Source organism: Eulemur rufifrons, chromosome 27, assembly GCF_041146395.1.
Source record: "Eulemur rufifrons isolate Redbay chromosome 27, OSU_ERuf_1, whole genome shotgun sequence".
NCBI lineage: Eukaryota > Metazoa > Chordata > Mammalia > Primates > Lemuridae > Eulemur > Eulemur rufifrons.
The window spans coordinates 13,763,818-13,778,787 of NC_091009.1; the positions used below are offsets into that span (position 1 = coordinate 13,763,818).

The window sequence follows — 14,970 nt, forward strand, 5'->3', positions numbered from 1 at the left end:
ATTTGGAGGCGCCGAGCATCCAACCTTTATCAAAATGGGAGTAAGATGGGACTATATTTATACATATTCAGGTCATGATGTGCAGAAGGACTGCTAATTCTCTTACCAAAATCTGGCTCTTTGAGCTAGCTGCTTTTAAATGTGAATCGGAATGCGTGTATATGTATAGTCAATAATTAATCAAACACTGAGAATGAAAAGAAACCATTTTCAAAGCTGACTATAGAGAATGACAAATGACTGGAAATGTAAATTGTTATATAGTGTGGAAACTGCCATTTGTTGGTATATGCGAGTCACTCATAGAAAGCAGTCTGCTTATATTTGCTTTAATCAATTATATAAAGGATATAGTATAGTTATAGAATGTTTCAGTCTTGCATATAAGCACTATATTTAAAGCCTTTTATTTGTCCAAATGCTTTTGGTTGGGAAGGAGGACAGAAATCCAATTCAAACTTGCTTAACAAACAAAAATGGAAGTATTTATTGTTTTGTGTAACTGGGCAAGCCAGGGCTTAACTAATGAGATGTCATCAGAGAATGCTTTTCTTCTAATCAGGGGTTCTCCTTCTGGTAGACAAATGTTCACATCCTACCAGGTTATCAATCCCAGGGAAAACAAACAGTCTTCTTCAATAGCTACAATAGAGAAATCCTAGACAAGATGGGGATTGGCTTGGTTTGGAGATAGACTACCATAATGTGTTTTAAAGGACCCCATGCTCCTACGTTTTCCTTCTTCTCCTTCAATGCTGTTATTCTGGCAGTGAGATGATCTTAGCTAAATTTTAGGAGGCATGCAATCTGATTAAATGGGTTCATCTAAAGGGGTTTAATATGATAGCTTTATCATTTGTAACCTAAATGAACTGATAATTGGTACAATGTCAAAACAGAAAAAAGAATTTAAAGCAGTGTGGATGAAGACAGCTTTAATCAGGTACATTAAATCATGCCAAGGCAGAAGATGGTGTATTCTTTCCATACCCAAGGCATATACATTGGGACATCTCTGCCCCACTCCCCACACCATTTGAGAGTGCAAACCATCAGAGGTATCCTGGAGGGAATGCTGAGAGAGTAGTTTGCCCTTATTTCAGGCACAAAGGGGTGCATCCTAGAGCATTGAAAAGCAGCAATAAGACTAACTCAGCTTGCATTTTCTTAAATCACCATGTGCAATTAATCTAAACAATATTAGTGATATATAATGATACCCCTCCCCACTTTGATGGATCAGTCCCACTGTTCTCATGTCCCCTTAGGGTTCCATTGCAAATACTTCCTCCCATTTCCCCATCCACACATACCAAAATAGGATTCAGAGCCCTGGCTCTCACTTCTCAGTGAGTATTGACACCTCACTAGAATTACTGTGTTGGTAATTTGCACTATAAAGAGAAGAGGGAACTGTGACTCTAAGAGAAAAGAATAAAAAATGTGCTTTACAAAGTATAATTAATGTCAAAATGTGTGTTATAAGCACATTTTGTGTGTACAAATCTTATACATGTGTACAAGCTTGCATTGTAAAATCATTGAATTAATCCCCAAAATAAATTTAGCAGGAAAAGCCCTGTTCTAGAATAATTCATTTGTCAGCTGAGAAAAAGAATCTGGAATGTTAGTATTTGTAATAAATAGCTGAATAATGTCAAGTGACTGTTAAACTGATGTAAGTGCAGGCATATGAATTTGATTTGGATATGGTCAGTGTTATTTCCCACGCTGCCAGGAGGCTGTGGCCCCACAGGGAGTATCACTGCTGGTCCAGCAGGTGGCACTCTTTCCTTTGTGCACTAACGCTAAACTAACAACTTCCCCAAAGTACTGTAGTTCAAAGCCATCTCTTCAGAAGAACCCATAGAAGCTGTTAATCTTTGGCAAAAATATGGCTACAGCTTTCACAAGGGCAAGTGTGCTGGTCTGATCTTTGTTAGATTTGAAGATTGGTACCTACATATCTAAATGTCTCTTTGGTTCTAGAGTTTGTCATCCTAATTCAAAGACTTTATCAGTTTCTGTTAAAGTACTTAGATATCTACTCTGTGTTGAAGGTCTTACGCAATGCTGGAGGTCTACATAAAATTGTGATGATTCATATTTTAAAAACACATTGAGCAAATGTTTCTCAACTTAAAAGAAAAAAAACCTAAGTCCCTTTCTAATAAAAATTCCACCCACTCCTGGAGCTCCTGCAACTTCAAGAATCATTGATGAGCAGTTGATTACATCTTCAACACGTTCTCTCCAAAGAAGATTTTATTCAGTTTTAGCTTTCTATAGTTTGTATTATGAAAATAGCTATTTTTTAAAAAAAAATATACAATTAAAATATAATATATACACCTTTTTCCTTTCCAAAATGGTACTAATGCCTGTCTCCTGGAAAAGTTTGACATGCTGGTCATGAAACAAAAGTACTATAATAAACACATGAATAAAAAGAGCTAACATTTATATAACAGTTAAAGCACCTTTTCACTTATTTTCTGTCAGCATACTAGCTTTATTGAAAGCATGCTAAATATATGTTAGGTATGTTAATATGTATTATATATATGATCTCATTTAATTTTCACAGATACCCATTTTGAAGATAAAAATATGAGGCTTAGAAAATTTCGGTTATTTCCCAAGATCACTAGGCCACTCAATATCAGAACGAGTATTGGAGCCTAGTCTTTTCTGCCCTAAAGCTTGTGCCCCTAAGACAGGATGTATAAGATTGTTACAACAATTTTTTATGAGGCAGCTAGTAAATAGAGGAGCTTCTTTAAAAAAAAAATCATAACATGACTTTCAACAGTTAATCTATTTTATATAAAATGCTATGTATAACAACCTATAAGTGATATTAAGTTAGGCATTGTTTAGAAGTTATATAAAGATAAGAGGGAAACAAGAGTGCTAAGATGAGAAGGTACAAATTTAATTGATTTTACAATTTGTCTATGGTTAGCCCAATATTCAAAGGAGAAAGTTCAACAAAGAGTACAGGGAAATATGCTTTAATAAGAAAAATGTGTTTAATTTGCAATGTGTGTTATAGTAAAAAGGTTAATAACTTTAATATACATATAAAGTTCTTCCATATCAATGAAAATAATAAATCAATAGAAAAATGGAAGGCAATTAATTCACAAAGAAGAAATACTTATGGCCAGAAAACCCATGGAAAATATAATTAATCTTCCTCATTAAGAATTTGTAAATTGAACAATAGAATGTGATATCTATTTTGACCCTCAAATTGACAAATATTAAAAGGAATAATGATAATATTGATAATGTAATTTAAAAGATATAAAAATGTTCAATGTTTTTGAGCAATATGGAAATGGGGATTACACTTTGCTGGTAGGTGGATGAATTAAGCTACATTTATACAATGAACTACCATTGACCTAAATCTAGATATTTAAGTAAAAATATAACAAATGAAAAATTATGATACAGACTGCATTATCTTATTTTGATAAATAAGTAATTATAACATTGTACATATACTCATAAATTATAGTTATATATAAATATTTATAATTATATATAAATCTATAGGAATTGACACCAAACTGATAACTGAGGTTATCTAAAGATACTGATGTTGGGATTTGGCTAATTTTTCCCCTTTTTTTCTTTTTATTTATCTATGTTCTCTAATTTCTATAGTTAAGCCTGGATTACTGATGTAAATAAAATCTAGATTTTAGATAAATGAAGCAGTATCATAATTAAGACAATGAACTCTGGAGTCAGACAAGCCTAGGTCACAGATGACCTTAAATTCCTTAAACTTCTTGGCCTTGGTTTCCTCACCTATAAAATGGTGATAATGATAATATCTACATCAATGGGTTTTTGTGAAGATTAAATTAGTAACTGATGTAACCTACTGTGTGTACTTATCAATGAATCAGTTACAGAGTTGCTGCTGCTATATTACAAGGCAGTATAAGGTACTTGGGGAAGTACAAAGATGTTTGAGACTGTCTCTGCCCTGCAGGCAGTTAAATAGACAGATGCCCCTAACTCCAATGAAAGCATTGCAAACAAGGGCTTCATAGTTCTATGACATGCAAGGGAATCCCAAAACACACACACTTTAAAGATATTAAATGTCTATTAAACTAATTTGCTCCTTTGAAGAAAAACGTAACCTAAATGGGTGAATTTTATGCTATGTGAGTTATAGCTCAATGAAGATGTTAAAAAAGTAATCATTTTAGTATGTGATATTTAATGAAAGAAATGGTCTTAAGAGTATTTTAATACAGAATACTGTACACAGATACAGTACAGAAACTAAAATTGCATAGGAAATTTTCTGAACTAGCTGATTTGAATCATGAGAAATTGAATCTGGTTCATAAAGTTATTGAATTGCTTGGAGACTTATTTTTAGTGTGTGATTAATAAAATGATGCCCACATAGGATTTGCAAACATTAAATACTATGACTGAAATAATGAATTCCTTAATTTTTTCTGTAAACCATTGGCGGGGGGAGGGGGGGAAAGAACTTTATTTGTTTGGGGGGAAAAGGAAGCAGCTCTCTCTTAATGTAACGTCAATAATTTTAAGGTCCAATTAAAATTTCACTTTCTCTAGAAAATTGCTTTCCTTGATCACTCTTGCCCTTGCTAATAATAACAATTCTAAATTTCCATTTACTAAACATTTACTATGCTCCTGGGAATATGTCAAGTGCTTCACGGACCTGATGAAACTTAATTTTGACCACAACCCATGCAGTGCATGCTATCAGCTCCATTTAACAGATGAGGAGACTGAAATAGGTAAGTTAAGCAACTTGACTAGATCACACAGCCATTAAGTGATTCAAAGCTGGAACTGCCAAGTTACAAACCTGTTGATACTATACCTACAAATCCTTCCCTGTGTTAGTACCTTGTTCCAACTGTGAATGTTACAAACGAGCAAATAGATAGACTGGAATCATCAGTCTTTTCTCAGAGTATTCCTAAACAAGAGCTGACAAGCTAAAACTATACTTCTGGCAGGAGACCCAAATTAGTTTTTTTTGTCAATAACAATATTAAAACCGCATTTTGTGCCACAGTTATAGCAATTTATATTATGAAAGAAATTACTACTCTAAGAAGACACACTTAATCCGAAGAGCCGACTAGAATATGGAGGGAAGATGTGAACATTAAATAGTTTAAATCACTGAGTGGTTATCTGGAAATGCTCTTTATGCACGGAGATCATAGCTTTCATTGAGTCCAGATTCTTCCATTTTATATTTCATTCATTCACTTATTTGACGGTTACCTCTTGGGCACCTACTATGTGCCAGGTGCTATTCTAGGCATTTGAGTTATATCAGAGGACGTAACAGACAAAAATTTCCCTGCCCTCAGAGAAAAATAAAAGCAAACAAAACCTGATAGTTAAAAAAAATTAAGAAACCAAGAAACAACGACAACAAAGAAAAATCCCTGACCTTATGGAGTTTATATCTCAATGGAGGAAGACAGACAAAGAATATGTCAGAGGAGGTGAAGTGATGTGATTAGAAATGAAAGTAGGGGCTGGACGCGGTGGCTCACGCCTGTAATCCCAGCACTCTGGGAGGCCGAGGCAGGTGGATAGTTTGAGCTCAGGAGTTTGAGACCAGCCTCAGCAAGAGCGAGACCCCGTCTCTACTAAAAAAAAAAAAAATAAATAAATAGAAAGAAATTATATGGACAACTAAAATATATATAGAAACAATTAGCCAGGCATGGTGGCGCGTGCCTGTAGTCCCAGCTACTCGGGAGGCTGAGGCAGGAGGATTGCTTGAGCCCAGGAGTTTGAGGTTGCTGTGAGCTAGGCTGACGCCATGGCACTGTAGCCTAGTTGGGGCAACAGAGGGAGACTCCGTCTCAAAAAAATAAGAATAAAAAAAGAAAGAAAGAATGAAGGGTAAGGAGCTGAGGGAGCCTAGGGCTGGTGTTTACACAGGGGTCAAGAAAAACCTCTCTGAGTTATCAGCATTTCAGTGGACATTTGAATGAAGTGAGAGGCTTAGAGAGCAACCCATGTGACAATGTGAGGGAACAGCATCCTACCCCAAGGAAGAGCAAATGCAAAGGCCCTGAGCTTGACGTGTCCTAGAAAGAACAAAAAGACCAGTGCGGCTGGAACAGAGAGAGCAAGGAGCGGTGGGAGACGGGGTCAGAGAGGAAGCCCGCCCAGGCTGCGACGGACTCCGTGGCTTTTTCTCTGAAGAAGGCAGGAGACCAGTTAGCTGCCATTGTAATGATCAAAGTAAGAAACGATGGGGGAGCTGGCGGGATGGCGGTGGATGAGAATGGGTTGGCTACTGGGTATATTTTGAAAGTGGAATTGACAGGATGTAATGAGGGATTGGAATGTAGGGTGGAGAGACTGGGTGTGAGGTGTGAGAAATATTTTTGTTAAAGTGCAAGTTAATGACCTTGGGGGGTGGGGGTGGGGGTGGGAAAACCTTCAGCGTCCTGCTCAGGCCTGGTTCTAGTGTGTACAGACCATTTGACCTTGAGGTTAAGTCAATAGGAGTCGCTAAAAAACTGACTACTAAGAATAGGACGACGTCGGTGGTGACCCCTCTGCCCAAGCCGGGCTTGTTCGGAGAAGCTGCCAAGCTAAACAGTGGATGTGGGAAAAGAACAAATGCCCATTCCGATGATCCGGTTCCAGTTTGTTACGGAAGGGAATGGAAACTAGAGGTGTCAGGACAGACTTTCGTTAAGTCTTATTAATACAAATTTCAGGTCTGGGAGTATATTGTGGGACCCAGTCTTGGCTTTTCCCTGATTTTTTCCATTTTTCTCTTTCTGTTTTTCCTTCACTCCCCACCCCCTCCTTGGCCCAACTTTTTGGCTGCAGGAAGGTATAGTTTCCCACTGGTTCTTGAACTCTGGCGGGCATCAGAATGCTGGGAAGGCTTGTGACAACACAGAATGCCGGGCCCCACGCCGGTGTCTCAGGGGTGTGTGTGTGTGTGTGTGTGTGTGTGTGTAGGGGTGGAGGTGGAGGGCGCTGACATTTTGCATTTCTAACAGGGTCCCAGGTGGTACTTGAGAAGAACTGGCACTTCTTGCACAGGAGGCAACGCGATCTTGAACTCCCCCTCCCCGGCCGTGAATGGGGAAGGTTCCAGAGGTTTACAGTCACTTGCGAAATGGTCCACTTCCTCCCAGGTGTTTCTCAGCTGCCCCCAAACAGGTGAAAACACGGAGTACAAATAGGGAGCAAAAGCGAAGTGGAGGAGCTGGAAGTCCTCGGGTGGACGAGCCTCCCCGAGCTCCCCAGCGAAGCGAAGGCGGGAGGGCGGCCCGGGCCAGCCCACCGCCCCGCACAGGGCGCGGACCTGGAGGAGGCGCCCCAGACGGCGACGCCTCTCGCCCGTCGGAGGAAGTTTGCACTTTAATTACAGCGCGGGCTTCGCCGTCGCATCAGCCTCCAGGAGCAAGCGGCAGGCGCCTACCGGGAGCGGTCAGTGTCCCCGGGGGAGCGGGCCGGGCGGTCACCGCGCTCGGCACACCCGGCACCGCGGCCATGGGCGGCTCGGCCTCCAGCCAGCTGGACGAGGGCAAGTGCGCCTACATCCGAGGTACGCCCGCCCGCCCGCCCTCCGGACCCGGGGCCAGGCTGCCCCCAGCGCCCCCGAGGGGGCGTCCGCAAGGCGGGGTCCGCGGCGCGCCCCTGGCTCTCTGCCCGCTGGGCGCGGGGAGCCCCGACGCGTCCCCGCCAGCCGAGCCGGGGTGGCCGCTCACGGCAGGAGCGCAGGTCGCCGGCGCGCGGCGGCTCGGGCGGGGACCGGGGGCGGGACGGGACGGGGTGGGGGGGGGAGAGGCAGGTGCAGGATGCCGGGTGGGGACCCCCTCGCCGCCTCTGCCGCGTCGCCTGGGGTCAGTTCTGTCCCCGCCCAGACACCCTGCTGGGACCTGGCCCTGGACTTAGTTCTGAGCTGTTTCTGAACCTGCCGCAAAATAAATAAATAAAATAAAATAAAAAAATAAATAAAACAGCGGGGATATCCCTGGTTTCTAGAGATGCCCCTGGGGATTCCCGGCGTCTGAAGCAGAATTTCCCCCCAGGTCTGTTGGCCTTTTGGGAAACGCGGCGTGGGCCGCGGCTTCTCTCCGGCTTCACTCGCGGGATGATTTCATCAGAGGCAGAAAGGACGGTGTCATGACGTTCCCGAGTTGCTCTGTCCCCTTCCCTCCCCGGAGAGGGGGGAAAGCAAAAGAGGAACCCTGGCCTGTTTTGTAACAGTTGCTAAAGTTATAGGTGGGGAGAAACTCATTGAGGGAAACCGTCAGAGATGTAGTGACTCAGAAGAGGGCTTGCGGCAGAAGAAAACAAAACCCGAACTGAACTGAAACTGCAGGAAGTCAGGGCTCTGTCTCCTGGGTGTACTTGGCTCCCCTCCTCCCCGCCCCCAACCTTGACCTCTGCCACTACTTATCGTTTGGTAATCTTGTCAATATAGTGTTTTTCTTTTCTTCTGGCTTCAAAAATATCTTCTAAACTGGGCAATAAACTCTAGGTTTTAACGTACTTCTCTAAATAAATGGTTAAGTTCTTCCCAATAGCTCTTTCTGACCCTTGAACCTTTTCCTAAGAGGAAGGCATTTATTTGGTGTCTTTATTCTATAATTTGTTTTCGGTCACCACAGCGTTTAAAACCATTTTCAAAGGATATCAAACCAGGGCACTTGAAGAGTAACGTAATTGATTTTCCAGATTCCTGCTCCGGTACTTTGGGAGGTAAAAGATCATCAATAACCCATACTGTCAGGGATTAAAAGTGGTCAAGTATCACTTTGCTGTTGTTTATTAAAAGGGAAAAAGATGGATGATTTATTTCTTTTAGTGAAAGAGCTAAACTAAGCCTGCCTTCGTCTTAAAAATTTGGCCGTATGCTTGTTTTCAGCAGTGTATAGAGACTGAAAGAGCAGTGTAGTAGAACATAGGGAGAAAGCGCCTGCGTTTGGTGGTTAGCAAAGTTATGTTCGTGGCATTTATTTTCTAAGACTTTATTTTACTGGAAGGCTTATGAGCACCTAAAGTTAAAGCATGGTCATCTACTGTAATCATTTGAAGCCCAGCAAGGTGAAGGATTAACTTGCTTAAAAAAGACTTCATAGTCATGAAAGTTGTTGCTGCTGATGCAAACATTGTAGTTATGAGAAGAAAATGTATTACCCTCTTTATTCTGAAATTACATTATTGCCCATACACAAGTATGAGGGAGTTAGGGCACGGGAAGAACTTGTAATGGATGTGCTTGAATGAGTAAAACTATAGCAGGTGGTGTGAAGATCATTACATTCAATTTTATCTCCTCATTCTATATTCAGGAAGGCACTTCCAAGATATGTGCAGTGCGAGAGGGAAGAGAGGAGTTAAAGTTAGAATACTGCCAGGGAGAATGACTCTTTGCTTCGTGTGAGAATACTAGTCTTGCCAAAAGAGAAAAGAACCTTGGAAAAATGCATGGTGTTGTGAATTGTTAGTGTGTGAGCAAATGAAGGTCACGGGGCTGTAATTTCCTGATGGTTTTGAAGCCCCAGGTCCCGGAACAGAACCGTAGGCCTATCTTTACCTCTTTGTCAATCGTTTAGCCTATAAATATTCTCAAGCTTCGATTCAATTGTAAGCAAAATGGTTGAAAGTTTGACGGTAAAGTTTAAATACAATTTTATGACCTGTTTCTCATAAAGTAGCCACCAGTGAAATATTATAGATTTGAAAGCTCCTGTAGCTGAGACAATAACTTTCTTTCAAGCTTGATAAACTTTGCTAACATGGAGAATAGCGAGTCATGTATTTTGAGTGACTTTTCTTAACTTCATTTTGTATGTGTTATCAGCGGCGGTCCCTCTAGTATGCTAATGATGCTAGATCAGCATTTATTTCTAGACAGATCATTTAACAGCTGCCATTCGGTTTGTGTGCCTCAAAACATCTGTGTCACGTGGATGTTTTGAAAATACATTGTTTCTTAGGATTTAGTCAATCTCTAGGTAAAGATAGAACAGATGTGTTCAGGAGGTACTTCACTTTTAAAGATATTCGTTTTCAAAATTACTACCATACTCACGTTTCGTACAACAGAATACATTTTTAGGGTTGTTTCTAGAGGTCTTTTAGTAACTTCCTTTGGTAAGACATTTCTATTAATAAATAACACTGGGACCAACTGGTAATCACATGGGCAGAGTCGTGTGTTAGCCTTTAGTGATGCTTTTAGCACTGACCCAAAAAAGTGTCTTCCTTCAACGAGGAAGAAAGCTTTTATATAATCCAGTCATCCGTGGTCAATTTAAAGTGCTCTTCTCTTTTTGTGGCATGGTTCCTTTTCCTTTAAAACTTTTGGTATGCCCGAAATTGAACTATAGCTGAAAAAAAAAAAAAAAAAAGCACAATGTGTTTTCCTGTTTAAGCAATAATTTTATTTTCTTTGAGAAATTACCATTGAATTTCTTATGAATCAAAAAGGAAACAAATCTAAAAACTCTCCCGTATAAGAAGTCCTGTGGAAGGTCAGAAAAGTACTGGAAAATCAGTGCCGCCGCTGAGAACTGTGGGCTACACAGATCTGGGTAGGCTGGTAGGCACTTCTGGGTCTGCGAGCTGCAGACAGCAGTTAGGAAAACTGTTCTTTTCACAGATTTACTATTGCATAGTCCATCATACTTAGTAAAGGGCCCAGTGGCTTCCTCTGATGTGCTCATCTATGACCTGATGCTTATAAAGTAAGAAATGAGTTTCAGCTTAAAAACATGTATTTCTCTCAGGGGAATTCTCTCATATTTATACCACAAGGGTTAACTAAGGTGGCTAGATATAAAATTTATGCTGAAAACAGTGTCTAGAGTGAAGTCTCCATGGGCAAGGTGGAGGATGGGGAGAGGTGTACATGTTGGCACTCAGTCTAGACGTGCAGTGCTAGTCCACGTTTGCTTCTTCTTCAGTCATGATTTGTTCGTGGGAGATGACACAAAAGCTGGTCTGATTTAACCTGGATAATTATGACAGTAATCTTAGAGTCCAGGTTATCTGGCTAGCAGTGGCAGTACACTGTGATGGAAAAGTTAGGGTATGGAGTATGGTAGACACTGTTGGATGTCAGCCCAACATCCTTTCCCCAGTCCTGTTTCTAACAGAACCACAGTTTTGTTCGGGTAGTGAAACTTCTCCATGCAGCCTCTGTTTCAGAGAGGCCAGCTCCATTTATGGCCCCCGAGCAGCGGGTGCTGACTGGTCTGTGCCTTTCCTGGGGGTGTGGTCCCCTTGCCAGAGATTATACTAGGCATGGGATTGTGATGCTATCTGGCCAGTGATGCTTAGGGGGAAGTTTGCTAGCTTCTTCCCAGAGAGGTTTCTCTTCTTTTAAAAAGGAGACAAAGCAAAGGGTACTTCCTCTCCTCCTCCTTTGGAATTTGTTGCCTCTGAATGGGTTGCCCGGAACAGTGGTTTTGATCTTGATGAGCAGGAGGGGAGCTAGTTTAAAGACAAAGCCTAAACTTGGAGCACTGCAAAGATGAAGTAATGTCAGAGAAGAGAAGCCTGAGCCCAGACAAACGTTGCTGACCACCTGCTGCACTGTGCCTGCGTACTTCATGCTACAAGAGATACTAAATCCCTTTTGAGTCGGGCTAGTCAAGATTGCTAATTATCCCCAATATCATTCTCCCCTGCTATCTTTAATAAAGAACCCCAAAATTCTAGCATGTGAACTCCCATAATAATGATATTGCCCAGCCTCCTTTGCAACTAGTTGGGGTCATGTAACTGAGTTTTGGCCAATGGCATGTTGGTAGAAGTGTTGTATGTGCTATTTCCAGAAAGTGACATGAAAGGGGAAGGGTATGACTTCCTTTGTCTTATCCTTCATGCTGCTGGCTGGATTGTGACCATGGCTGGAGCCATCATCTTGGATCATGAAGTATTCATGCTGAACAGAGTAACTGAACAAAAGGGGCTTAGTTCCCTGCGTGTAGTAGAACCTCCAAACCAGCCCTGGACTACTTACCTCTGGACCTTAATAAGAGAGAAATAAACTTCCATTTTATTTAAGCCAGTGCTATTTGTGATATTACTGTTATCCAAAGACAAACCTATCCTAATATATAATTGTTTCCTGTTTCTTCTGGCAAAAAGCATCCTAACCAATACACTAAGTGTTGCCTTATTGGGTCCCTTTTAAGAAAAATTAATCCAGGGAAACTAGAAAGTGGATAAAGATTATACCATTAATATTTGCCTGAGTTTATAATTTGTAGAAATGAATGGACTCCTCTAAGAAGTGAGTCACTGCAGCTCCCTTGGTGGGAGTAGCAGGGATGGGAGAAAGAAGTGGGAGAGGGCTCAGTATAAATAATGATATTGGTCACTTTATATTTTGATTTAAAAAATGCCTTCAAGCATGCCGAACTACTGATGAAGCTATTCAATAGTAGGAGTTTCAAATAAGAAAAACTACTGCAGAGCGGGAATGTCTAGTGTCAGCAATTACTTTCCACTTCTTCAGTCTTTGTAAGTGGAAACCAAGACCTTGAGAATAGGACCCTCTTTAAGAAGCCCCAAATCTAAGGTTGCAAAGTCATAAAGGATTTTGCAAATTAAAATTTCTGAGATTCAATCAAAAAGAAAGTAAAAACAGTAGACTGTGACAAAGGAATATTTTCTCCTGTATTTGTGGAAGAAACAGTGACCTTCCCTTTTGTAGGTTCTAATATAAGCCTTGATGAACTCCACAGAGTCAGATGCTGAATCAAGGCCTGGTCTTGACGAAAACATGTCTTTTTGCTCTGGACATTGGTAGCAAGAGGACCACATAATCAAGGGTGCTCTAGTAATAGTAACTACCAGGGTAACAATAGTAATTTTTATTATTATATTTTTACTGTGGACTACTGAACTGATTGTAGTTTACTCTGTTGTAATCTTTGAGAGGGTCAGAACTGGGTTCACAGGTAGAAAGTGCAACAGCAAGAGCCCAATTTGTAACAGTAGTTTCTAATTTAATTAACATAAACGTACTATGAAAGTTTTACAAAATATGCAGTATGAATTACAGCAGTGAATTTTCATCTCCTAATCAAAAATGTTAAATTTTTTTTTGTCAGTATAGCTAGGTAACATCACTCTAAGAAACAAGGTACATAAAACAATTTGCATTGTACAATGGGAAGTGAAGTCAGAAGTAGAGATAAAAGTATTAATATAATGGAAAGAGAGACAAAAGAATAAAAGCACAGTTCATGTGCTGTAGTCTGTTTAAGGCACTTTAGTAGAGCACAGGACATGAGGTCTAAAATTCTAACAGTTCCAGACTAGCACACACACACAACTAAACAAAACCCCAAATGCAATACAGATTTTCTCCTTTGAAACTGGAAAATTCATTTTAAAGAGAGAATAGCAAGTTTCTGCCAATAAGAAAATATAAGCCAGCTTTTAAAAGTATTCCCCATCTCCCCAGCCTGTTTTTGGTACTGCATGTTTTCTTCTCACTTAGAGGACAGAATAAAAGATTTAGAGATATGAAAGTAGCTAATTCAGTTTTGCAAATTGCAAGGTCTAGGATCCAAAGAAAAATTTATATTTCTATGCTTGATGTTGTGTGGAATGAGCCTATAGGATTAAAATATATTAATAGTTTTTACTAGGAGCCTCAAAGTGATTTTTTTAAAAGTCCATAGTCTCAAGGAATTTTGGAAGAAGAGTAAATGTCTCTATGCCAAACCATGTGGATTTTTTTTTCTTTTTCCTTTTGAAAAACTATTTCTATTTTAAAATGAAACATAGGTTCAGAAAACTGTACAAAACAAATGCATAGCTTAGTGAATCATTATAAGGCAAATATCTATGTAGTCATCACCCAGGTCAAGAAATAGAACTTCACAGGTCATTGCAGAAGCTTTGCATGTGCCCTGTGTCCTTGTTCTAGACCCCTTTGTCTCTCCAAAAATAACCACTATTTTCAGTTATCTATTTCTGCCTGAGAAACTAGCTCAGAGATATTGGCTCTTAAAACAAGTATTTATTTGCTCACAATTCTGTTATCTGGATTGGGTCCAGCTGGGCACTTCTACTTTTTCTTTTTGCTGGTGGTCATTCCTGTGGCTGCATTCAGCTGGCAGATCAGCTGGTGGCTGGATTTAGTGGAGAAGGCTTTCTTTCTCTCTAGGTGGCCTTTCTCCATTATCTCGGCAGTAGGGTACTGGGCTTTTTAAATGGTAGGTCAGGGTTTGCAAGAGTGCAAAAGCTTCTAGAAGCTGCTAGGACTTCTTATGGCTTAGGCCTGGAATGACACAGCATTTTTCTGCCACATTTTTAAACAATTTTTTTTTTGTTTTTTAGAGACAGGATTTCACTCTGTCACCCAGGCTAAAGTGCAGTGGCACAATCATAGCTTACTATAACCTCGAACTCCTAGGCTCAAAAGATCCTTCTACCTCAGCCTCCTGAATAGCTGGGACTACAGGTGTTCACCACCATGCCCAGATAATTGTTTTGCTTTTTGTAGAGACTGAGTCTTTCTGTGTGGACCAAGCTGGTTTCAGCCTCTGGGCCTCAAGCAATTACAGATGTGAGCTACCGTGCCTGGCCCTTCTCTGCCACATTTTGTTGGTTAAAGCAAGTCTCAGGGCCAGCTCAGATTCACGAGGAGGGGACGACACACAGGTCTGAATACCATTAGGTATGGCTATTTAGTGGCTACTGGAGTAGCCCACTAATAGATTAATAGTCCACTAATAGACTAATTAGATTTTATAATAACTTTCTCATATTTACTTATGGTTTTATCATGTACCAGTAAAAATTTTTTTTAAAAAGCCTAAAAACCCGAAATATCTGCAAAACACAATAAAGTGAACTGTAATAAAATAATGTATGCGTGTATTTGGATGCAGGATCTTTAAAGAGGTAATTAAGTTAAAATGAAGTCATTGGGGTGGC

General features: G+C 40.4%; 1 protein-coding gene across 1 annotated transcript in view; it reads left to right on the forward strand.

Annotated features, from left to right (window-relative positions):
- Positions 1-7,058: 7,058 nt before the first annotated feature.
- The window catches only part of NIBAN1 (niban apoptosis regulator 1), a 134,304-nt gene continuing 126,392 nt past the window's right edge, over positions 7,059-14,970 (forward strand). The window contains exon 1 of the mRNA XM_069459724.1: positions 7,059-7,606. Within this exon, the coding sequence (XP_069315825.1) occupies positions 7,138-7,606 (469 nt within the window). The 5' untranslated portion in view covers positions 7,059-7,137. The remainder of the gene's footprint in view (positions 7,607-14,970) is intronic.